The sequence below is a fragment of the Caloenas nicobarica genome, chromosome 1, assembly GCF_036013445.1.
Source record: "Caloenas nicobarica isolate bCalNic1 chromosome 1, bCalNic1.hap1, whole genome shotgun sequence".
Taxonomy (NCBI): Eukaryota; Metazoa; Chordata; class Aves; order Columbiformes; family Columbidae; genus Caloenas; species Caloenas nicobarica.
The window spans coordinates 150,551,615-150,576,394 of NC_088245.1; the positions used below are offsets into that span (position 1 = coordinate 150,551,615).

Here is a 24,780-nt window from a genome sequence, read left to right on the forward strand (position 1 = left end):
ATGGCTTTCCATGTGGAGGGGCTGGTGGCCATAATTGTGTTCTACCTGGCTATCCTGGCGGTTGGGATATGGGCTGCTTGGAAAACCAAGAACACTGGCAGCGAAGGGGATCGCAGCGAAGCTATTATAGTTGGTGGAAGAGACATTGGCTTGCTAGTTGGTGCATTTACGATGACCGGTATGTAAAAAACATTATTCTTTTCTTTTTCTTTTTTTTTTTTTTTCTAACCAACATATAAATTCTCAGTTTTCCACCTGAATGAAGAGTGTAATCTGCATTTGAATAGTGCAAAATGAAGAAAATATATATACTTTTTTTCCCAATTACTGCTACCACTTTTTAGTGAACAGCCAACTGTAGCTTCTGTATAAAAACAACAAATATTTTAAAATCATGCAGAATACATTATGTTTCTTATTCATTGCTTTCCTGTACATCTGTTGATCAGACATGTTTGGGATAGAAGTATAGAATTTATATAAATGAATTTTAAAATCCAGTTTTAAAATAACAGTTACTGTTTTTAAAGCCATCCAAATTAGTGAGTTATTTTTGTTTAATCTGAGTAAAACGAAGTTTATACACAAAAAGATGGAGGCGGTGCAACATCAATTAAGAATAAATTTCTAAAAGAAAACTGACATAAATCCAAACTTGTAATTCCACTAATATCAGCATACTTACCTTGTAGATTCTTATAGCTTCTTTTGCAACAGTTTAAGAAAATAATACATTACTGTGAATAGTAGTATCAGTAGGAAAAGCCTGGATGAAGGAAGAGTTCTTCACTAATTTTGTAAGCAGTGCTGTCTGACTCCCAGAGCCAGTCATAGCAGGTGTCTTACCTGGGTAAACAAAATATTCACAATATGGTCCAAAACCTCAAGTCTTACAGCTCTGATATGGGATCGGAACAAAAATGGATGGTAAGAAAAGTGAATAGGCCAACCATTTTTATTTAAGCAGTTCAATTTTTAAGTATGCTTTGTTGTTTTAGGCTGGCTTTGGTGAGGTTTTTGCTTGTTTGTTTTTTGGTTGGTTTTTTTTTTGGGGGGGGGTGGATTTTTTGGTTGGTGGTTTGTTGTGGGTTTGGTGTTTTGGTTTGGGGTTTTTTTGTATTCTAAATGCTATTAAGGCAAAGTCCTTTCAATTGACAAATTGGATTTTTCAGGTTATATTTATGTTTTGCTGTTTTGCCCTGTTCTGGTTTCACAGGTATCTAATAAAGAAGAGACACATAAAAACTTGGGCCGAAATTCTTTGTTCTTTAACCAAGAGAAAAATCCTATCCCCTTGCAGGGTCATTTTGCTCATTCAAAGACTGAATCTGTGAATATTGAGTAAAGAATATTTGTAAAAGTCAATACAGTTTGAATAAAGGCAGATGTTCTACTTTTAGCATTTTGCTGTACTGTAGAACGTAACCATTGGCTACTGAAGCATCAGTTATGATGAGATTCTGCTCACAGAAAGAGCTGTTTTGACCACTTTTTGCTGAATGAAATGTTTTCAAAAGCACTGAAACCAGAATATTTTTCAGAGATGTTGCTTGCCAGAAAGTAGTAATCATTAAATTGGGGGAGCGGAGACGAAAAAAGACATTCCCTGCACAAGTGGTTATGACAAACAGCTTTGCCAATGGAAGAAGACATAAATTCTGTTCTTATTAATCCTATTTTACAGGAATATTTTTCATAACAGCTGAAGCAGAGATGAGACTTGCACTAAGGCTTCCTATATCGCAGACAATTTCTATAGCCACTGCAATTCTCACCCACAAACGCTCCTCCCGTTTCACACAACTTCTAGAGATGGCGTAGTATATCATCTTTGCCGTAGAATATCAGACTGATCCTAAAGCCTTTGTGCAGCTAAAACACTCATAGATTTTATACTATTAGGATTCACATACTTACTCACTTCTGCCTTCTAAAAATATAGCAATTAAAGCTTGAGATGGAAAGTAAATTACATTTTCGTTTCAGAGAACTGCACCTGGCACACAAAATTTAAATGTGGGCACAAGTCAGCTGAGTCAGGGTTTGGTCCAAGTTTTGTCTTGGTGAGGGTGATTGGGGTACTTAGTTTGTAAAGCCATAAAAAATAATTGTGAATGTAAGCTGATCAAAATCCGCAATAATTTCTACTAAATGGTCACATTATTCAGGGGCATATTTTCTTCTTTAAAAATGCTAGATGTAGATTTTGCACCTCCTAATCATGCCTCCAGAGATATATGGTTATTTCAATATCATCTTTCTATTTTGCAGCTTTAATTGTCTAAATACAAATTAAAGAGTAAAGCCTACCCCATAAAAGGAAAACAAGAAATATTTTAAAATCTCCAGAAAGGATATTGTTCCTATGGACATGAAATACTTTGGGTTATGAGATAAGGCCTAATCCTGCCTGCCTTGCCTGAGACAAATACTGCCATGTTCCATGGCTATTGGCTATGAAAATGGTAGCAGTTTCTAGGGCTGCTTGGTGGGGAGAATGAAAGAACTTAGTCTATCCTTTAAAAGAAAATTCGGAGTATAAGCATTGTAATTTCATAGGGACTCAAGATTCCAGAGTAATTATAGTTGATTTTCTAAATGCCATTGAAAAACCTTAAAGCAAATGCACTACCTATGAATAATGGCTATTGACATGTTTGGATATATCCTGAAGAAGCAGCTGTATCAACATACAACACCTAAACACAAAGCCTGTTGAAGGCTGACTGTGTCTGCAGTTATCAAAATAGAAAGAGTGAGAAGTCTGAATTGTGGGTAGATCACAACAGTTCATATTAAGATGAGCTAACATAGTACCACATTAGACAAGCCTTTAATCCATGTATCATTTTAACATAATTATAGTTAAAATGTTGCATTAAATATTAGTATTCCTTAATTTGTGTGTGAAATTCTTAAGAAGTGGTCTCTGCAACAAACCTGAGGTTATTCTGATTTCAGTGACTGGGTTTAAGCCCCAAAGGAAATATTTGAGATGTCATAATCAAATGCTTACAAACACAACCAAAAAGATAATCATCTATTGGTGTCTTTTTTTCATTTTAGTTGAATGGAGCTACATATCCTTCCACAAGAAAAAAAAAAAAAAAAAAAACACAAGCAAACAAACAAACACAACCTAGAAATAAACAAATAAATAAACAGAAATATTACAAAATTCTATTTTTTTCAGTCCTTAGGTCAGGATTTTCATTTTACAGAACTTGATGAGTTGAATCAATAAATTGAGTTGGTCAGATGAGGGATCATTCAAAAAGAAATGCCAAAACCTCTGATTTTCCAATATATATCAATATATAAAAAGAAATCTGATACTAATTTCTGTGTTTCTCATATGAACTAGGAGCAGAATTGCTTTCCATATCCTCAGTATTTGTCTGATCGTGTTTTAGGGTGCATGTTTTAAATGGAAGTTGGTATTTGCTGCATTTTTTGGTCCTTCAGACGGCAGGCAAAGAGAGGATTAAAATAGATTACCACGAGTGTTTCAATAGATTATTAAATTTTATATTCCTTTTGTCTGATTTAGAAAAAAAATAATAATGATTTCACCAAAAGAGGTATTAAACTAACTTTAAATCGTGGCTTAGCAAGCTGAGGATCAGAAAATTGATACCTAAGTTTGAAATCTCATCCTATCGTATCCCATTATTTCTTTTCTAATGTATTTACTCATGTCAGTGTACGTGCTGACTACCCATTCACCCACTCAGAAAAAGACATATAACACTTTCATAGAGCTCTGGGGTCCTTGGCAGATGTTCCAGAACAGTCATGAGCACACAAAGATTATTCAGCAGCTATTTTTCAACCCCCAATCCAGAAATTAAGAAACTTAGTTGAAAATAAGTGTTAAATCCTCCATACCAACTTACCCAGCAATACCAGTCCATAGGGCACTGTTCCCCTTCAGCCAGGGCAGGGAAATGACCCCTGCAATGTCACACAGAAGTGAAGTGAGCTGGCCCTCTCCAGAAAAAAATAAGAGAGTTAGGTACAGCATCCAAGTGCCCTTTGGAGAACAGCTGCCACCTCAGTAGCAACCCCAGGCAAACTGATGCTGGACGTTGAAGCTTCCTTGCATCACAGCTGCAGCAATGCTGCACATCTGTCCTTGACTATACAATATTATTCGCCATCTGGAAGTGAGTGTCATTCATGCATGCAGTACTCATGCTCATGCTTTTTCCAGGCAAGCAGACAAACTTAATTCCATTTATAAATATTTACCTTTGTTACTGTATACAGGTGCTTACAGCTTATTCCCTAAGTCTGTGCTGCTTGAGAGACAATAGGCAGCTCACATCCCAGGTAGTCACGGACTCAACAGTCAATGTCTCAATGTCCGGGTGGAGATCAGAGGCGAGTGGTGTCCCTCAGGGGTCCGTGTTTGGTCCAGTATTATTTAACATCTTCATTGGGAAAATAGACAGTAGGATTGAGTGCACCCTCAGCAAGTTTGTAGGTTACACCAAGATCAGTGGTGTGGTTGATACTCTGGTGCAGGGCTGTCAAACTCATTTTCACTGGGGGGGCCACATCAGCCTCGCGGTTGCCTTCAAAGGGCCGAATGTAATTTTAGGACTGTATAAATGTAGGAGTAGTTACAGTAGTTATACAGTCCTAAAATTACATTCGGCCCTTTGAAGGCAACCGCAAGGCTGATGTGCCCCCCCTCCAGTGAAAATGAGTTTGACATCCCTGCTCTAGAGGAAAAGGATGCCATCCAGAGGGGCCTTGACAGGCTAGAGAGGTGGGCCTGTGCGAAACTCATGAAGTTCAACTGTGAACCTCATGAAGTTCAACCTGGCCAAGTGTAAGGTCCTGCACCTGGGTCAAGGCAATCCCAAACATGGATACAGGCCAGGCGATGAGTGGATTGAGAACATCCCTGCAGATAAGGTCTTGGGGATACTGGTGGATGAAAAGCTAAGTATGAGCTGGTAATGTGCACTTGAAGCCCAGAAAGCCAACCATATCCTGGGCTGCATCAAAAGGAGCGTGGCCAGCAGGTCAGCAGAGGTGATTCTGCCCCCCTACTCTGCTCCAGTGAGACTCCACCTGGAGTACTGTGTGCGGCTCTGGAGTCCCAAACATAAGAAGGACATGGAGGAGGGCCATGAATATCATGAGGGGGCTGGAGCACCACTTGTATAAGGACAAGCCGAGAGAGTTGGGGTTGTTCAGCCTGGACAAGAGAAGGCTCTGAGCAGACCTTATGGCAGCCTTCCAGTACTTAAAGGGGGCCTACAGGAAAGATGGGGAAGGACTCTTTATCAGAGAGTGTGGTGATAAGACAAGGGGTGACACTTTTAAACTGAAAGAGGGTATATTTAGATTAGATATAAGAAAATTGTTCACCATGAGGGTGGTGAGGCACTGAACCAGGTTGCCCAGAAAAGTTGTGGATGCCCCATCCCCGGAAGTGTTCAAGGCCAGGTTGGATGGGGTTTTGAGCAACCTGGTGTAGTGGAAGATTCCCATGCCCATGGGAGGGGGGTTGGAACTAGATGATCTTTAAGGTCGCTTCCAATCCAAACCATTCTATGATTTTATGATTCTAGTTCTCTGGTAACCGAAGTATCATATTCCCACCTACCTTAATTCACACTGACAAGAGGCACCACATCCCAAATGTCTGATGAGTTTTTATGTAGATTCTGTATCCCTGCTCTTCTCATCAAGGATCAGTGTTCAACCATCTTCTTCATGTGGTCCCACATGGGCATCACTCACCTCTCTTCTTGTCTCTGTATTGCACAATAGATCTTGATACACAAAAGCCTACCAATAACAGGATTCTTTGTGTCACTTCTCTTGTTGCAGACTTTCTCTGTGTGCACATCCCTCATACAAGCCCATTATACTATTTCCAACAACAGAATGATCCATTCCTGTGCTTCAAAATGCTGAAAGTGTGACAATTGTAATGCCCTGGTTGCCAAAGATCTTTGAGTCTAAAGACATGGTGTAATTTAGCATCAAGTTAAAAAAGTACCCTCTGGTAGCATTTGAGAGATGTCACAGTTTAGTGGAAAAGAGTGGTCATTTAGATTTTCATGAAATTTCTTTAGGAATTTTAATTAAATTTTATTCATTTCTGTAATTGTTTGTCTTAAACCTAAAATCAAGTTTGCCTGTATGATGGTTGATGCTGGGAAAATCCTGAAAAATGCTTGAGTAAAATAAATTCCTTACAATTGTGAATTTTTACACAGAAAGCCTGAAATACTCTTATATGAGAAGGCAAAGGATTCTGAGGCAAATCAAAATAGCATTACAAAAATCTAGTAATTGTAATGATCTGCCTGCCCTCATTCAAACTACAGATTCAGATTCATAAAATTTACTCATTATACATTAGAGAAAATCAAGAACTTTTTGCATGGAATTTGCAAACAGGAACATATAATCTTTACATAATTTGTTAAGAATACTTTTTGCCAATTTAATCACAATACATATCTGTGTTGGAAATTTTCTTTCTTACATACAGTAGGGCCCCAATTCACAAAAGTAGGGACTTCCCTTCAAGGCAGAGAATCAGTTCATTGAGGCTGATATATTAAAAATACTGCTGGTTTTTAGAGATAAAATCAGAAATAATATAGGTAGCACAATTCATTTCTGTAATACATCTTCAGGAAGCACAAAAATCAATGAGTCGAAGTTTAGAACTTAAATAGCAACACAAAATGTGCACAGCTCTATATGGAAATATGGCATTTAGGGAAGTCAGAGTTTACTAAATGTGTTTCATGTAGCCACAAATTAAAATTTAGCAAGGTTTTAACAGATTTTTTTTTTCCTGATGGCCCTGTAAATGATGCATTCTTTAGACTCTTGTCTAATTTAAATGCTTTCAGTTTTCCTGGCTGGGATGACCTTATCACTGTATGTTTATTGTTCTTCTTCAGATCCCCCCTTACACCTCTCCATTTGGACTAACACAAAGAAAATGATCATGGTTAATGAGTTGATGTGCTTCATTCATTGTAAACAGGTAGTGGGGGACTTAGCCTTCACATATTCACTGACTATACAGACACTTAGACACTTTGATGACTGTCTCAGTCCATCTGACTTCTTTTTTCATATGCTCAGCTTGTAAATTTTTCAAATTAGGACAATCTTTTATAGAAAGATGCTGTGTCTGGCACTTGTACAGTACACATAATAAAAAATTACAAAATTACAAGTGATTACAATTTCATTCTACAATGAGGGAGGTTTTCTTTGTGCGTATTAAAGACTTTTCCATCTCTTCTTTTTCAGCCACATGGGTTGGAGGAGGTTACATCAATGGGACAGCAGAAGCTGTGTATGTCCCAGGCTACGGTCTAGCTTGGGCTCAGGCACCTATTGGATATTCCCTTAGTCTGGCTTTAGGTAAGCAAAGAACTAAAGCTAATAGCCTTTCATTTTAAACAGTTCTTCTTATGACAAGTCCATCATTTGAAATGAAGCAACTAGGGTCTGATAAAAGGATACTGAGGTAAACTGGATCCTTTGTGCTGATGGGTTTGACTATAAAAAAAAAAAAATATAGTGTCATATCTTAAGTCTCCTAAATGCCTTGGCAAGACCTATTTGATTATTACAACCTATGGAGGTAACAATAAGAAAGGTTTTTTTGTGGGACATTTTAAAAATTATATATACTAAGTTTTATGTATTCAGGTTTTCTTTAATTGCCTCTATGATCTGCAACATGATAGTATCAGGGGACCTATAAATCTTGGAATTCAAGAGTGGCAAATATCCTTTCAAGTTAAGGAAGTGCTTACACCTTACAGATCTTCACCAAGAGTCTAAGTAACTTGTCTAATTTTGTGTAGGATGTCTGTAACAGAACCAGTCTATTTCCTTAAAATTGGACCAAGCATCCTCTTAAACGTGATACAAAACTCCAAATCACATGTCAAAATGCAAATACAAAATCCTGCTATATGCAGGGCCAGAGTGTAAAATACAGACAGCATTATAATTTTTAATGCTGTGTCCTCTTATTCCTGAAATGTAGTCTCAGAACTTCCTTACTTTTCTTAAAAATAATAGCAACAAAAAAATACTCACCGTGTCTCAACAACATGGAACAGCTCACAACGAAAGTATTGCCTTGTGAGCCATGATGGATACACCACAAAGTTGTCAGCTACTAGTTTATAAACAGATCTTGTCCCTAAGGCAACTGCTGATGCAACTGTTTAAAGAGAATGTTGTTACCAAAAAGATACATGTCTTTCATCTTTCATTAATGAGACTGCTGTAGTAGCCTTTCTAATGATAGTTGACCTCTCAGTCTAATTTGAGTATTTCTTGTGCTCCTCTCTCCTAGTCTCTCCCTTTGTTTCCTCTGGTCGCTTATCCAGGTCTTCTTGCCTCTTTCATTTTTACCCCATACAACTCGGTTGCCTTCCTGACTCTTTCTTTCCCCTCAGAAATGCTTTCATATGGCCTGTTCTGGTTCCCTCTCTTCCCAGGTGGAAACGTTCCCTGTTGTAGATATTCCTCTCTGGCATGTGTGAGCCAGCTTCAGTTCCAGTCATAGTTCCCACCCCTGAGGGCAGCTCTATTTCCGTTAAGGAAAACAATATCAGTAGATGTCTGCCCAGAGATCAGTTGATGTCATTATGAGGTCATGAGGGTCATCACCCATTGATGTCATTAAGCAGTCATTAGGATCCTAGCCACGATCATCTTCCTGACTCTCAGCCTCTGTAGAATTGACACAAATTAATAATAGCCCAGAAGAGGTTCAGTTAGCCTCTCCCCTAATTTCCAGCTGGTTTTAGATATTCAGACTTTTTTTCCTGGAAATGATCATGGCCACTGCAGAGAAAAGAAGTCTGTATCATTTGATCATATATGTCTCTGCAGTGCACAGAGAGGAAAGCATTTCTGTAGGAATGATGTGTACGTGAAGCTTTGGGGGGAGAAGTTGTTGATCCTTCTTTAAAAAAAAAAGAAAAATCAAAATTTTAAAAACAAGGCTGGCAGAAACATTAGTGCTTCAGATTGGAAGGTTTTAATATTTAAATATTCTCCCTGTTAGTTCAACATTGTGATGCCCACCACTTTTCCTAATTTTTCAAGCAATTTAGTTTTACAGGTTAGAACATCTCCTATTTCCTTTGACACATGCTTAAAAATCCTAATAGATTATACTACCAGTGACTCTTTTTTTCTTCTTTTAGTTGTCTTTTGCAATGATGATATAACAAGTAGAATAGGAGCAGGATCTACGACCAATCCAAGAATAGTAAAAAAATGCTGGAGGGTTTCTGCATCCAAATAACCTGTCTAAAGACAGTGTTAACATAAGCAATATAAATAAATTGTGATTGATAAGCTGGGAGCTTCTGTTCAGGGAACTTAATGAAATTAAGAAACATGAGTGATATAAAGAAATATGTAGAAATGTGGAAAATCTTCGGTACTATACAATGAATATATTACATATCTTGTGATGAAGAACCTAATTAAGGGTTGCCAAATACTGCACAGTAGATGTCATTGGGAACTGACTGGTTTTCCAGGATTTTTTGGTCGTACTTTATACATCGCATTTCAGCAGTTTTACTGTCATAGAAATCTACGTAGTTATAGTCATGTACGGGTCTCAATGACACAGGTTTCTGTACCAGGGCTCTTTCAGCTTTCCTCAGATATGCCCTTGTTTTTCCACAGCCAGAAATAACTTGAGGACTGTATATTAGAAAGGTGAGGCCTTTGGACATTTATGTACATATCCAGCCCATATGCCAGACAGGCAGAGCAGAATTGCGATATATCAAAATTCCTGAACATGCATAAGTGAAATAAGTGTATGACAAATGTTCTTGGAGCCTGACACCTGCAAAGCCCAGAAGGCATCTGACCCACCCTGCAGGTGCAGTAAGGTTGATTTAAGTATACATAATAAATCTGAATTGTTCTGAAAGAAACAGATTTGCTGTGTGTGCACCACACCATGTGTGAACTCCTATTTTTGATCCAGGAATTCCAGACAGTTTTACGTTTGGAGCAGGACCATGGGAAAATGCACACTGGATTCTACTCTAAGAATGAACAGGATTAGATAGAAAAGCCACTCCCTTAGCCTGATCCAAAATTAGACAAACCTCTGATAGCATCTGTAATAGTAGGTTAAGTAAACTCAACCAGACAAAATAAGATAAACTTATTTTTCATCATCAGACCATAGACGTTAATGTGGATGTGTTTAGGTAACTCTGTAGACAGACGTACAGTAAGAGTTCTTAGAAAATATTTTAACTGTACTTATGTTTTTAAAGAAATCAAACAGTAATACTAGTATTTTTGTACCCTTAACTAGCAATCAATGTTTTACCCCTTAATGGCAATGCATTTCTCCACTGCAGCTGGTGTCTTATGCTACTTTTCCTTGCAGGTGGCCTTTTTTTTGCAAAACCCATGAGATCCAAAGGCTATGTGACAATGCTAGACCCTTTTCAGCAGCTTTATGGAAAAAGAATGGGAGGGCTACTGTTTATTCCAGCTTTAATGGGAGAAATGTTTTGGGCTGCTGCCATCTTCTCCGCCTTAGGTAAGGAATAAGCAGTATAAATATTAATTTATCACAGGTGAAAGGTTTGAGAAAATCAGAAATGCATTACGATTCTGGCTCAAATGCTAAATATTCTAGCCAAATGATTCAGACTGTGACCATTCTCAGACTCATGCTAACTAGAAATCAAACCTGGTAAACGTACCGCATTAATTATTTTGGTAATAGAAAGACACGCAAGGTATCTATTAATTTGCAGGTACCTTTGAGTTGTCCCTTTTCAAAGGGCATTAAAAGATTTAGCAAAAAAATTTCCTTTAATTGTAAGGGTAACAAGAGTGATTGCAAGTGTCCCTTTTATGTTGAAGCTGGCCCGGCTTCTCTTTTACACTACTGAGATCACAGAAGCCAGTCAAGCTTTTCCTTAAAGAAACGTTATTGCCAGTGCATCTGAACAAAATAATCCTTTGCACATAGGAGACCTACATATACAGAACTTTTCATAGAACATATAATAGAAGTAAAACAGATGCTGATCAATAAATTCAATTATTCAATTCTAAATGGATTTCTACTCAACAAAATGAAGAAAATACTTAGGATTCAAAAAAGGATTCAGAGAATTAGTGGAACTGTGACTCAATAGAAAATCACTCAACTACTCATCCAGTTTGGAAAAAAAAACAGTTTCCAGGGTTTTTAATTATATTTCAGGCCTGAATTTAGCAATCCCTTCGAGAATTGATAAAGCCCTTGAGTTGAAGCACCAGTAGTTGACTTTTACCAGCTAATCATACTCATAGTGCACACGCATGTGGTATTGCTTTCTAGCACAAGCTATTTTAAACAGAAAATAAACTTTGAAGGTACTCTCCAACTGTGCTCTGATGAACTGCAAAGCAATGGGGAGCTTGTTTACTGCAATTTCATCACAAAACCCTTAAAGGACTAAGAACAAACTACATGCTGAGGTTATAGGAGTTGAATAACTTGAAGAACACTCTGAGTATTTGGAATATAATTTCTTTTCAATTGAGGACAAGCTAATCTATGATATTTCAAAGCAAGTGGTGTGAATACCTTTCCAGTAGGTTTATATTAACAGCTGACAGTTAAAGACTGCGAAGGACGATAAAGGTCATTGAGAGTTTTGATTTTAACTATTCTGTGAATAAGCCCGTTATATTATAACTCCTAATTTGCACACCTGTTCTCACTAATGAATATTTAATCTCAGTACTCTTCACTTCTTGATTCCTCATGATTTCTTGCTTGGCAGGGTTATAGAAGGGAAAGACAGGGCTTCCAGCTAGTGAAAGGAGTCTGAGCTTGTAATCCTTAAGCACGTGAACTTTGAAGGCTCACCGTACAACAGAAAGCTACCTGGCAGCTCCCAGCAGCTCTTATATACCACACATCATGTTGTGATCTACTGCCAGAACTTTTCCACCTATGTGGTCAAGAAAATCTACATCTACAGTACCTGCAAGGACTAAAAGTTATTGCAACATGTTCCGTTTAAATTATCCTAATTAGAAAGAGAGGATTTCTTTAAACATGGTTTTGAAACATTGACATTGATGAAATAGCTGATACATCTAAGGGAAAAGTATAACCATCCTGATGGAAGGGCAGTGCAGGAGGGCACAAGCAATTCAAGAGGTTTCTTGAGTGCACAGACAACAACTTCCTGAAAGAAATGATCAGAGAGTTGATGAAGACAGGTTGTGTCGAACCTGTTACTTACAAATGAGGAAGAACTAGTTAAAGGATGTGAACGTCAGAGGCAGAAGCAGGAACAGGTGACCTGGAAGGAATACAGAGACACTGTCCAAGCATGTTGAGATGGGTTTAGAAAAGCCAAGGTCCACCTGGATTTGAATCTAGCCATAAAGGGAAACAAGAAAGGCTTCTACAAGTACATAAACTTGGAAAAATGTGGACTACTATTGAATCAGACAGGGCACCTGGTGGTAAAGGATATGGGAACGACTGAGGTACTCAGTGCCTTCTCTGCTTCATTCTTTGCTGGTAAGACCAGCCTTCAGGAAACCCAAGACCTCTGAGAATCCCAGGAAAGTCCAGGGCAAGGAAAGCTTGCTAGAGGAGGGAGGATCAGTTTAAAAAATATTTATATAGATTGGACAGACACAGTTTCATGGGACTTCATGGGATGCATCCCACAAGTGCTGTGGGAACTGGCTGATAGCATTCCAAGGACACTCTCAGTAATCTGAACACTATGGTGATGTTCCTGAAGACTCAAAGGAAAAAAAATCACTCCCATCTTCAAGAAAGGGCAAGAAGGAACAAAAGGCTTGCCAACCTCCCCTCAATCCCTGGGAAGGCAATGGACCAAATGCTTCTGGAAACTACTTCCAAACAAGTGAAGGTAAAGAAGGGCATTAGGAGTAGTCAGCATGGTTTTATGGCAAGGAAATAATTCCTGACCAGCCTGACATCTTCCATGATTATCTGACTGACTTGGTTCACGAAGAGAGAGCAAGGCATGTTGTGGATTTCAGAAAGGGCTTTTTACACTGTGTTCCATAATATCCTCACAGACAAACAGATGATAAGACTAGATAAGGTAACAGTGAGGAGGACTGAAAACTGTCTGAACTGCTGGGGTCAAAGGGCTGTGACCAGCAGCATGGAAGCCACCAGGTGGTCAGTAACCAGTTGTGTATCCCAGTGGTCAATACTGAGTCTGTATTGTGTAACATCTTCATTAATGACCTGACTGATGGGACCAAAGGGACCTTCAGCTAGTTTGCAGAAAATAAATACTGTGAGGAGTTGCTGATAGACCAGATGGTTGCATTGCCATTCAGAAAGACATCAACGAGCTGCAGAAATGGACCAACAGGAACTTCATGAAGTTCAACAAAGGGAAATGCAAAGTCTTGCACATGGGCAGGTACAACCTGATGTACCAGTACAAACCAGAGGCTCACCAGCTGGAAAGCAGGTTTGCAGAAAAAGACCTGGAAATCTTAGAAGGCAATGAAGCTGACCATGACTCAGCAATGTGCCCTTCTGGCAGAAAGCAAATAGCATACTGGGTTGCATTAGAAGGACCATTGTCAGCAGGTTGAGAGAAGGGATCCTTCCCCTCTACTTAGCACTGGTGAGACACATTTGAAGTGCTGGATCCAGTGCTCCCCAATACAAGAAACATGGACATACTGCAAAGAGTCCAGCGAAGAGCCACAAAGATGATTAAGGGACTGGGATATCTGGCATATAACGGGCAGGTGAGAGAGCTAGGACTCTTCAGTATGAGGAAGAGAAGGCTCAGAGGGTTCTTATACATGTGTATAAACACCTGATTTGGCAGTGAGGGGACTGGAATAAATAAGATGGAGCCAGACTTATCTCTGTGCTGCCCAGTGACAGGACAAGAGGCAACGTCCACAAGCAGAACTACAGGAAATTCCATTTAAATTAAGAAAAAACCTTTTTCTTTACAGTGAGAGAGGTTGAACACTGGCACAAGTTGCCCAAAGAAGTTGTGGAGTCTCCGTCCTTGCAGATATTCAAGACCCGACTGAACATGATCCTGAGCAACCTGCTCCATCTGACACTGCTTGAGTGGGGACTTGCACTAGAAAATCTCTAGAGGTGTCTTTCAGTCACAACAACTCTTTGATTCTATGACCTGTTTTGTGGAGACTGACTGATCAGCTCAACATCGTGTTTTGTTTTCTACAAATGAAATCTGCTTGATGGTGCTTGGAAAAGTTCTTGGTTTTTAGGTTGACAATGAATGATAGATGCCTCAGTTTGCAAAGAAACCCACCTTTGTCCCATGTAAACGATTCAAGGGCATTTTAGAAAGATCAGTGGACAATTGTCCCTATAGCTGACGCCTCCTCTACCTCTACCATTCCTTCCTTGGTCAAAAGACATTAGCTCAGAACATAAGTGAGATGCAAAAGGATTTGATAAGCTTCAGCAGACCTTCCCTAGGCACAGAATTTACTACTATTATACAGTTGTTCCTTTGTGGCTGCAACTCACCTAGGGATGCTTCAGCTGTCTGTTTGTGGCTGCTTTTCTCCAGACAGAACAAGAGAGCATAGTGCTTCCAGAGCTTGAGCAATGTAAGGAAAGGCTGTTGGGATCCTTCCCTCCTCCATTTTGTAAGAACCTGCAAAACGACAGATGCTAAACTTAGACAAACAGGAACCCTCCTTTTCCCACTCCCTTCAAAGGTGCAGAAGAAGATAGAGGGTGGAATACCATCATGCTGCTGCTAAGTGTCAGATCGGCACCCATATATACAACTTAACAAAGATGAGCCTTCTCATCAGACATACTGTGACATACACTAACACACAGTGCTTTGTTTTTCCCCATAGGTGCCACTATAAGTGTGATCATTGACATTAATGTCAATATTTCAGTCATTATTTCTGCCCTGATTGCAACTATGTACACGCTTGTGGGTGGGCTTTATTCTGTGGCCTACACCGATGTAGTTCAGCTCTTCTGCATCTTTCTGGGACTGGTAAGTCTGGCTTCTTTTCCCCTTATTTGTTGACGATTTTTCCCTGAGCATTATGATGATTGCTGAGACCTATTGCCCAGCTTCAGTTTTGGACCTGTGTCTTCACTGAAAGTGCAGAGAAGGCATGTTTCAGTTCACAGACCACTGACTTTAAAGAGTCTGCATTTACATCAGTGTATAGCTCATATAGACAACAATGATGATCGAGAGGCCTGATTCTTTGGCTTTTTTCCAACCAGTCTGATAGTATAGACAATCTTGCAATTTTCCTGGCACAGGCACTGGAAGGAGGAATCAGATGTTGGAAGAAGTCTGTAAAGCAGTCCAGAAATGCTGGCATTGGACTTGCAGAGCTGATACTCTCCTGCTTTTCTTTTCTGTAGCTGTCACCTCCTGCTTTAAATCACCTTCTTGGTTTTTCCCTCATTTCCCTCCACCGTCCTTGGAGACCATAGCAGAGGAAGTCTCACCAGGTGACCTTTCTGTTTGAATATGGTGGTATGAATATCCCCTCATCAGCTATCAATGATATGCTAGTGGGCAGCCTTTTCTCTTACTTACTTCTATCCTTTAAGCTCTACTCTGAAAAACATCGATGCAACAGGGCTCAGATGACAGGGGTGCAATCAAAGAAGCTGATGTCTTTGTTTGCCAGTGGCACTAATAGATGGTCACAGGTGTGCAGAGATCTGAGACAGGCTGAAATAAATGGGGTGACTCAAGGTGAAGAAACTGAATGGCACCTTGGGGACTCAGAGTTGTTTCTCTACTTTCACCAGAGTTTGTGTGCAGCTCTAGGGAAATTGCTTCAGCCAGAGCCCACACAGGTGGTCACTAACAGACCCTCACTGTGTGGCATCCTACTGTGAGGCCTATGGCCTTATTTGCAGAAGTGCTAAGCATTCCCTGATGTAACTGACTTCATGGGAATGGTGCTAAATACCCTGAAAAAGCAAACCCGAGTTCCAGCTGGCCACCCCAAATGAGAAGTTTTTCCAGATATTCTTCTCTCATACCTTTGTTCTTCACCTGCAGAGTGGGAACAATACTGTCTCCTTCCCTAACATGAATGTTAATATTTGTGAACCATTCAATTTCTACAGATGGTGTGCATTACAAAAATTCCCAAAACTGTAGATAAATCAAAATATAGAAATGCTTTTTCAATGAGAACAACTCATGCACTGCTAAAGACCCTGATCTTATGGGAATAACAACATGTCATCCTGTATTGAAAGCAACATGAACCTGCCAGGGAGGGGAAAGAAAATGAAAGTTGTATATTAGTCTTCTAAATGTTTGGATCCATAGCTTTAATAGTGTTCTTTTCATTCAGGTTGGGCTCTTTATATAATTTCACATTTAAAGTAAACAGCAATAATGTCATGTAGATGGAATCATATTCATAACCTTGAGAGTTAGCAGCAGAGTTGGAAGCCTCAGGCAGCATCTAAATGGTCATGCTCTCGGTGAGGCAGTTTTAGGTTATATGGGATGCTTTCACTGTGCATGTCACAGCAGATGTCACAGGCTCAGGTATCCCAGCTTCCTCTGCAGACTCTGGAGCAGTTTGTATTCCCACTGGCACAGAGCTTTACAGCTCATTCCTCTAATGTCCATTCCTCTCCTGCTGCTTACCCAAGAGGAGATGCTTGCTCTAATCACTTCTATTCCCTACCCTGGCTCCTCAATTCAGCCACAGGTTCTTCCTTAGGCTTCCAAAATCTCTACCCCAGCCACTCCACATGCTTCCCTGGTTTTCTCCTTACAATCCCATGTAGTCTCTCTCCTTCACTCCTCACTCTCCTGTACCCACATCTGCAGTTCTCAGCTCTTTGTATTTATCTTGCCCCATGAGTCTTTTCCTGATCCTGCACTGTATCCCCACTATTTACTGACTCTTCATCTCAGCTGTATTATTAATTCCCCATTCTAAACTCCTTGCCACCATGTAAAAATCTCTTTTTTTTTTTTTTTTCTGGTTTCCAAATGAGGTCCATGTACTTCTAGCTACTGCTACTGCTACCTCCACCCATAAGCTTCAAGTCCCAACATAAAGTTCTGGTTTCTGCTTCACTTCTACAAGCTTTGGTTTTATTTGCTCTCCATTCAAAACAGTGAATTTCCTACTCCTATGAGAAAGGGCTTAACAGAGAAATTGAGTGAGAGGAGAGAATTTGGATCTATGTCTATATTAGCAAGTTAAATAGTGCCAAGGTGAAAACCAGGGTCATCTGTAGTGCTTAATTGTTAACACAGTCCCAGCACTGTTTTGGCACATACTAACTAGTATTTTCTCAGATAATTCCCAGGAATAGTTGAGAGCTGTATTTTTTGACAGGGAAAAGAGTCTAGATGTATGGATGCAAACCATGACATGTCAGTGAACTGCAGTGCCAGAGAAAGTGTTTTGACTTGTCTTATTTACTAATGTAGAAGTAGTCCTTGAGACCACAAAGAACTAGGTTACACTCAAGAACTGGTCTGGATTACAAAAGCTCATAATGCATTTGCAATACAGTGCCTATTAAATTCCGGGCTGTGACTTTCAGGCTGCAGGTGGACCTTTAGAAATTTACCCTACTGAAAATCTCAGCTGAGTATGTGCAAACTATAGCTCTTCAGAAGCTCATCACTTAGACATGTTTGAGATTTGAGATTCACAAACAAGAATAAAAATATCCACTTGACATTCTTGTTCCCAATTAATTTCTCAACAAGAAGAATATTAACGTGCATTAATTTTGACAGAATGTTTGGTTTTGCCTCAAAATATCTTGCAGACAGCTGAAATGTTTTGGTGATCTTTCCCAGAAAATCCCAAGCAAACAACAAGAAGGGCATCTTTCTGCCTAAGTGCTTAAATTGGCAAAGTTTAATATGTAACTGAGAACAGAATAATATGGTAATGATAAACAGCCTCAATAATAGGCAGCACAGCAAAACATAGCAATAATTCATATATTCTTCACACATTGTTGCAATAATTATGCAACAAAGTAGAGGAAGGTGTTTGATTTCTCCCCTCCTTACTCCAGTTACCCCATACACTGAAATGTGATTAGTTGGGTTGTAGTGATGTGCATGGTTTGGGTATCATTGGAGCCTTAAGGTTGCCATGCTTGTGATGGTCTATTCCATATAGCACAAAGCCTGGTTTTCATCTCAGTAGGAGCTACCGAGGTTCTCCTCATAGAGACTTGATGCGTTACACCATTGCAAAACGAGTGGGCAAGTAAATGCATAAAAAGTCAGTTGATTAAAGAAACAAACCTTCTGTCCAAAACTGTCTCAACCATTTTTTTGGCTTAGATCAAAACCAGACAGACTGAAAATAGTCAAGAGCCCAGAGTGAAACTGCCCTCAAAGTAGAAGAGTGCTGTAACACTGGAATACTAGGTGTTCTGGAGCAGGAGAGATGCAGGTTCAACAACAGCACCCCTCTTTTGTCATGATATGGTTTTGTGTTGGATTAAGAACAAATTCCCGAACTTTCAGGTGTGTTTGTGATGTCTCATGCCTGTATACTGGCAAATTCTGGTGCTATTGCAAACTAGTTTATATGTAGATGTTTCTCCACAGTGTGGTCCAGGAAGGGGTGTAAAGAATGTATATGGAGTATAGGGAAAATAAAATGAAGATGCATAAATGTGTCTTTCCTGCTGATTTTACAGTTTATACTGATTAATTCTTTGCTCATACACTCTCCAGAACCAGGGTAAGCTATCCATTACCAAGCTCTCTGGATTTTGGATATGTTCCACTGGTACAGAATCTGACTTTTCCACAAGTCAGCTCAGCAACTTGGCTTTTGATAGGTAGCATACAAGAAGACAAACAGATCAATGTTAATATTGAAAATTCACAGGTTTAGAATGCCGCCTTTAGACCTGAACAAAGTGTTACTCTTTGGTTACAGTGGGTCAGTGTACCCTTTGCGATGTCCCATCCTGCAGTGACAGACATTGGGCTCACAGCTGTGCACCAGGTGTACCAAGCACCTTGGCTTGGGTCTATCAACTCACTTGACATTTACACATGGCTGGACAATTTCCTTTTGCTGGTAAGTGATGGCTTGTATGAACGAATGAAGCATTTAAGCACTCATACTGTATTACTGTGACAGCTGAAAATAATAGAGAGTCTAGTTAAGAGTTTCCAGAAAACTGAAAATTTTTACGCTCTTGACTCCTGCTCAATAATTCTGCACATTTGAATTATTTCAGTGAAATATCAGTAGAATATTGTAGTGTAGCTGTCAAAGTCACATTGCCAGGAATGCAATTTAAATATCATCAGGCTGAAAGAGTTGACTTATGCTAAAATTAATTAAAAGTATGCAGTTAATACATAACTGATGTCATTCTTGGCAGAAGAATTTATATGTTGCAGAAGGCAATAAATATGTTACACAAATCGTTAAATATGCCTTAGGTATAGATGATGTAGAAAAAGGTTTGCAGAGATGAATGGATGAATGAATTCATACATGCACACATGCCAGAATGAACTGAGGGCCTTTGTTATTTAATATCCATGTATTACACATGGGATTGGTGGTTATTAAGTACTTTCCATTAGAAGATCTAGCAACACATGCTAAAATTTTCCATTCTCAGTGTCCCTGAGCAACTCTACATTGGTTTTACTACCATGTTGCACTTTGAGATTATTTTCTGGTTGGTTGTTTTTTTGTTTGCTTGTTTTTAAATCTCAACCAAAAATCTTCAGAGTATTCTGATAATTGGGGTTTTAAAATATATTTTTTTATCTAGCTTAAATTTTTTTAGAGATTCTCGGAGAGCCAAAGTAGGCCATTAGTTCAAGTGGCTGTATTCTGTCTGGTAAGGTTTCATCTCTGTTGATGACAAAAGGAAACCTCTGATGTTGCCAAATTGTGACACACTTTCTTTTCATCTTGTTTGTTTCATTATAGCTCAAGGAATTTACACATGATTGGAAAGTTTTGTTAAAGGAAGTTTCTTAAGGCTGCAAAGGAAAGCAGTCATAAATAGCAAGTCAAAATCAGAGTGTCCTGTGAAATATTGATTTGATCTCTGAGTGTGCATGAAACAAGTATAAAACACCTGTATGCACACTATTTGGTCCCAATTTCTCCTGCCTCATTTAGAGTGTAGAACTGAACTGTGCACATTTAGTGAGCAATTGGCTTTATTTTGTTTCCATACTGTTTAGTCATAGACATTTATTTATTAAGTGGAGACTATTCAAATCCTGCTCTCAATACAGAATTGTTAGTACTTGGTTTTTCAACTGTTGATAATACTCTTCCGTGCCATATTTTGCAAACATAATTGTAAGTCTAATCATGATCTTCACCGTTATATACCCAAAAGAAAAAAAAAAAGAGAAGGCTTGCCAACATAAAACTTTCTTTCACTACTTTGTCTTTAATTTCTATTGGCATCACATTTGCTTAAGACAGTTGGAGAATAACTTTTCAGATTCTTGAGTTCAATGTATACAGAATTTATGTTGCCTTGTTTTGATGGCCACACGCATTCATAAAGGAAGATAAAATCTTACTTTCAACTCCGGTCAGAGTCTAATATAATTTTGGCAGGGGGAGGGTACTCCAAATATGAAACATGACAATAGTGTTTTATAACCTTTTTAAGGTTTTATCAAGTATTTATGTAGCTCATAATACTTAGGGATTACAGAGACTATGTAAGTGCAAAGTGCTGTTGCTAATTGTACAAAGAAATAACTTGGCTAAAAGAATGGGATTTAAGTGGGATTACAAAGGTTTAACATTACTTGTGAGAATGAAAGCTACAGTTATCACTGTCTCACTGATATTCAATAAATAAATGAAAGCACATGGCATTCAAGTGGTGTTTCTACACACTCTCTATAGGCGATAGCAAAAAAATCCATAGTTATCCCTCAGTGATGGGATGCTGCCCATTGTGTTTACAGACATTAGGAGGAATCCCGTGGCAAGCGTATTTCCAGCGAGTTCTTTCCTCATCTTCTGCCACATACGCCCAAGTTCTGTCATTTCTGGCTTCTTTTGCCTGTCTTGTGATGGCTCTTCCTGCAATACTTATTGGTGCAATTGGAGCATCTACAGGTAAATGGTTAAAAATTTGAAGTACAATAAATGTAAAATGAATAGTACAATAAAAGCATGAAAAACCTACAAAGCTTAAGTTAGATATAATCTAGCCAGGTGATGTAATTAATCACCTCATGCCTTCTTCAAGAGGAGACTACACTGAAAAATAATATTATAGTATGTTTCTCCCAGGGAAACTGGTCCTGCGCCAATGGCTGAAACTAACTCCTTTTGTATGTTCAAGGTATCTATAGATGTAATATTTTTATTTAGTGTTTGAGTTAGATTCTGGTAGTTTTATTTGGTCCTAACAGTAATAACTACAAAATAACTCTGTATGTATTGTAGTCATTTCTCACAAATTTCTCATCTTCACCAAAATATCCTTGTCAAGTTCTTTGTCCTAGTGACAGTGATCCCCATCACAGTGACCAGGTACCTAGACTGTTAGAAATGTACTGCTAGGAATGTTTTACGCACAGCTTTGAGTTCCGAGTCTGCAATCCAAGAGAACAGTTGAACACATCACAAACAAATGTTGAACTGAGACTTGTTTTATTGAGGAAAACAACATTTATGAGCAATGCAAAGTTTAGTATTAAAACTTTCTACTGGATAACCATAGGCTGTGGTCAGACTTAGCTTAGAGATAAGTAGAATGCTAAGCAGAATTAAGTCGGCCTAAGAAAAAACAGTGGGACAATGCCTCTCTGAAATGCCATCGGTCCAGTCCCAGCAAGAGTTTGGTCATTGAATGTGAATGAAAATGTGGCAATATGAATAGCTCACTGCACATGAAGTCAAGAGATACTGTACCTGATGAGTACTGGTGTTACTAATAACATATTGGTGTCCATATTGCAGCCTGGAACCAAACTGAGTATGGTGTCCCTGACCCCATGACTAAAAAAGAAGCAGATATGATTTTACCGATCGTGCTCCAGTACCTTTGCCCAGTCTATATCTCATTCTTTGGCCTTGGCGCTGTATCTGCTGCTGTGATGTCATCAGCTGATTCTTCAATTTTATCAGCAAGTTCTATGTTTGCTCGAAACATTTACCAGCTTTCCTTCCGGCAAAATGTGAGATTGTATTTTCATTTTTACTTTTAGAGAAAATTTTAGGTGAGACCTTAACTAGGTGATGCATAGACTGTAATTTCATAATGAAACACCTCTTTCACCTTCCTGCCTATGACTAGAGAAAGTATAGCGTTTTGTTCCTAACAGTATATTGAATAAACTGAACTTCATAAAAATATCTGTGATTGTGACTCACAACAGAGGTGAAAAAGCTAGCTCAGGGGAGGCAGCTTTCAAGAGTTCTCATGGCTATGCAGTTTATCCAAATAGCTCCTAATTATTGCTGCAACCATAAGTTTTTCTTAAATCCTTAATAAAATAAGACATCTTTCTGAATTATTCATTTATTAGCTAACCATTTGACAGCAGAATGGGCTAGTGAGTTGGAGGTTTTCTTAGGAAATGGAGAAGAAATTCTGACACTGACAGTTTTTTTCTGGTTAATTCATACCGTGCTTATATTTAAAAGTTATTTCTAACACTCTGCCACTGTTTTTTTTAATTTGACACATCAAACTTTTCTTTCTGCTCAAAGACTAAGGACTGTGGGAATGGTAACCATAACTCTTGAGGTTTTTTTCTCTGCTCTTGAGATGGAGATAGAGATATTTGTTTGTAAATATTATTAAATGTCATGCAAAATCTCCTTTTACAATGTAATATCTTATATACGCTATGTTCATACATGTAGGCATACATATATTGCCATGAAAAAAATACCAGCTAACACTGCCCTTGTTTTTTACAGGCTTCAGACAGGGAAATTGTGTGGGTAATGAGGATCACTGTTTTTCTGTTTGGAGCGTCAGCAACAGCAATGGCACTGCTGGCTTCGTCTGTGTACGGCCTGTGGTACCTCAGCTCTGACCTTGTTTATATCATCATATTCCCCCAGCTGCTGTGTGTGTTGTTCATTAAAGGGACCAACACCTACGGTGCCATTGCAGGATATTTATTTGGCCTTGTTCTCAGAATAACTGGAGGAGAACCGTACCTCTACCTTCAGCCCTTGATCTACTATCCTGGCTGCTATCCAGATGAAAATAACATCTATGTCCAGCGATTCCCATTTAAAACACTTGCTATGCTTACCTCTTTCTTTACTAACATTATAGTCTCCTACTTAGCCAAGTACTTATTTGAGAGTGGGACCTTGCCACCAAAGCTGGACTTCCTTGATGCTGTTGTTGCCAGGTACAGTAGAGAACACATGGACAAAGCAACTCTTGTAAAAAGTGACAATATTGTGTTAAATGAACTTGCACCTGTGAATCCACGGCACAGTCTAACTTTGAGTTCAACTTTCACAAATAAGGAAGCCTTCAATTATGTCGATTCGAGTCCAGAGCTGTCCAACACTGAAGATGATAATTAAAAAATCTGGTAGCCTACGGCAAAGCAATGGGAAGCAGGATATTCTACAAAGAATAGTAAGAGGCATTTTGTCAGAAGAAAAGCAAGAACTGGCAATAAGATGCCACTGCACAATTCTTTAAATTGTTTCTCAGAACAGGAGCATCCCATGGGAGAAACTCTTTTCTGTCATTATGTAACATGTTGGATTAAACCATAGAGTGTTTACCAAAAGGTACACTCAGATCCTGCTCTTTCCACCCAGAACTATATACTGTCTAATTAAAAAAATATTTATAACTGAAAATATATGTAGCAAAAAAATTGCAACGGTTATTTAGCTAGGACATCGTATGATGAAATTATAATGCGGTCACTCTGAAATACTATGAGTGAACATTTTATTGACACTAAGTGAAAATATATTGTCACGGCTATAAGTGATTTATTGCTAAAGAGGTAGTTGCTTGAACAAAGACAGATAGATAACTTCCCTGGGGTTCCAGTAATCTTTTCCTCATAAAGAAATTCAAAGAACACAAATCTAGTATTTTACTCTTTGTGTAAGACAGTAAAATACACAAATAGTAATAAATTCCTTAAAGGAGTGCTAAACATCATATATTAATTTTAAAAGTTAAAATGAAGTCACCAGTTTAGAATGATGTTATACCTAATGCAAGACAACCTTAAGCAAATTATGTTTCTATAGGTGTTCTGTTCTTTTTTTTCCTGTGGTTAACGGCTGTCACCAATGGAGGATAACAAAATTTTTAAAGCAATAATTGAAGTTTAAACTTAACTTGTGAGAAATGACAGAACTCTTATAAACTAAATAGAACTTTTCAATGTTGAGAAAAGCAGCCTTATCTTGACTTATCATCAAAATGAATACTGAGGAAAGCAGTCTGACACCAAGCAACTGCAGCAATGGAATGAATATTAAAAAGTAAGGAGAGTCAAGAAGGCTTGAAAAAACGGAGAGGATTTTCCATAGGGAAAATTGCCATTTTTCACTTAATCGAAAAAGTATTCTCAAAGACATCAAGAAGTCTTTTGGGTTGGACTTGCTGGGATTACTTTGGAAAGTGTAGTTTTTCCATGGAAAATCGCATCTTCTCAAAAATTTGATTTGCCATGGGAAAAGCAGGTGTTCTGGACAACTTCCCACGTCCATAAGTGTCTACCTCCAAAAGCA

The 24,780-nt window shown here is 38.6% G+C and overlaps 1 protein-coding gene across 1 annotated transcript; it reads left to right on the plus strand.

The window, feature by feature from the left end:
• On the plus strand, nucleotides 1-23,604 carry SLC5A7 (solute carrier family 5 member 7). Its single transcript, XM_065656350.1, has 8 exons — nucleotides 1-178; nucleotides 7,297-7,410; nucleotides 10,436-10,591; nucleotides 14,917-15,065; nucleotides 18,985-19,128; nucleotides 21,009-21,162; nucleotides 22,012-22,229; nucleotides 22,978-23,604. The coding sequence occupies exons 1-8, from the start codon at nucleotides 1-3 to the stop codon at nucleotides 23,602-23,604; spliced, it is 1,740 nt and encodes a 579-aa protein (XP_065512422.1).
• Nucleotides 23,605-24,780: the final 1,176 nt, after the last annotated feature.

What these genes read in the sequence shown, in the direction of transcription:
- SLC5A7 (XM_065656350.1), top strand. Translation starts at nt 1, where the DNA reads ATGGCTTTCCATGTGGAGGGGCTGGTGGCCATAATTGTGTTCTACCTG. An exon ending in TGCCATCTTCTCCGCCTTAG is followed by an intron (nt 10,592 to 14,916) that starts GTAAGGAATAAG and finishes TTTTCCCCATAG; the next exon opens with GTGCCACTATAAGTGTGATC. An exon ending in TCTGCATCTTTCTGGGACTG is followed by an intron (nt 15,066 to 18,984) that starts GTAAGTCTGGCT and finishes CTTTGGTTACAG; the next exon opens with TGGGTCAGTGTACCCTTTGC.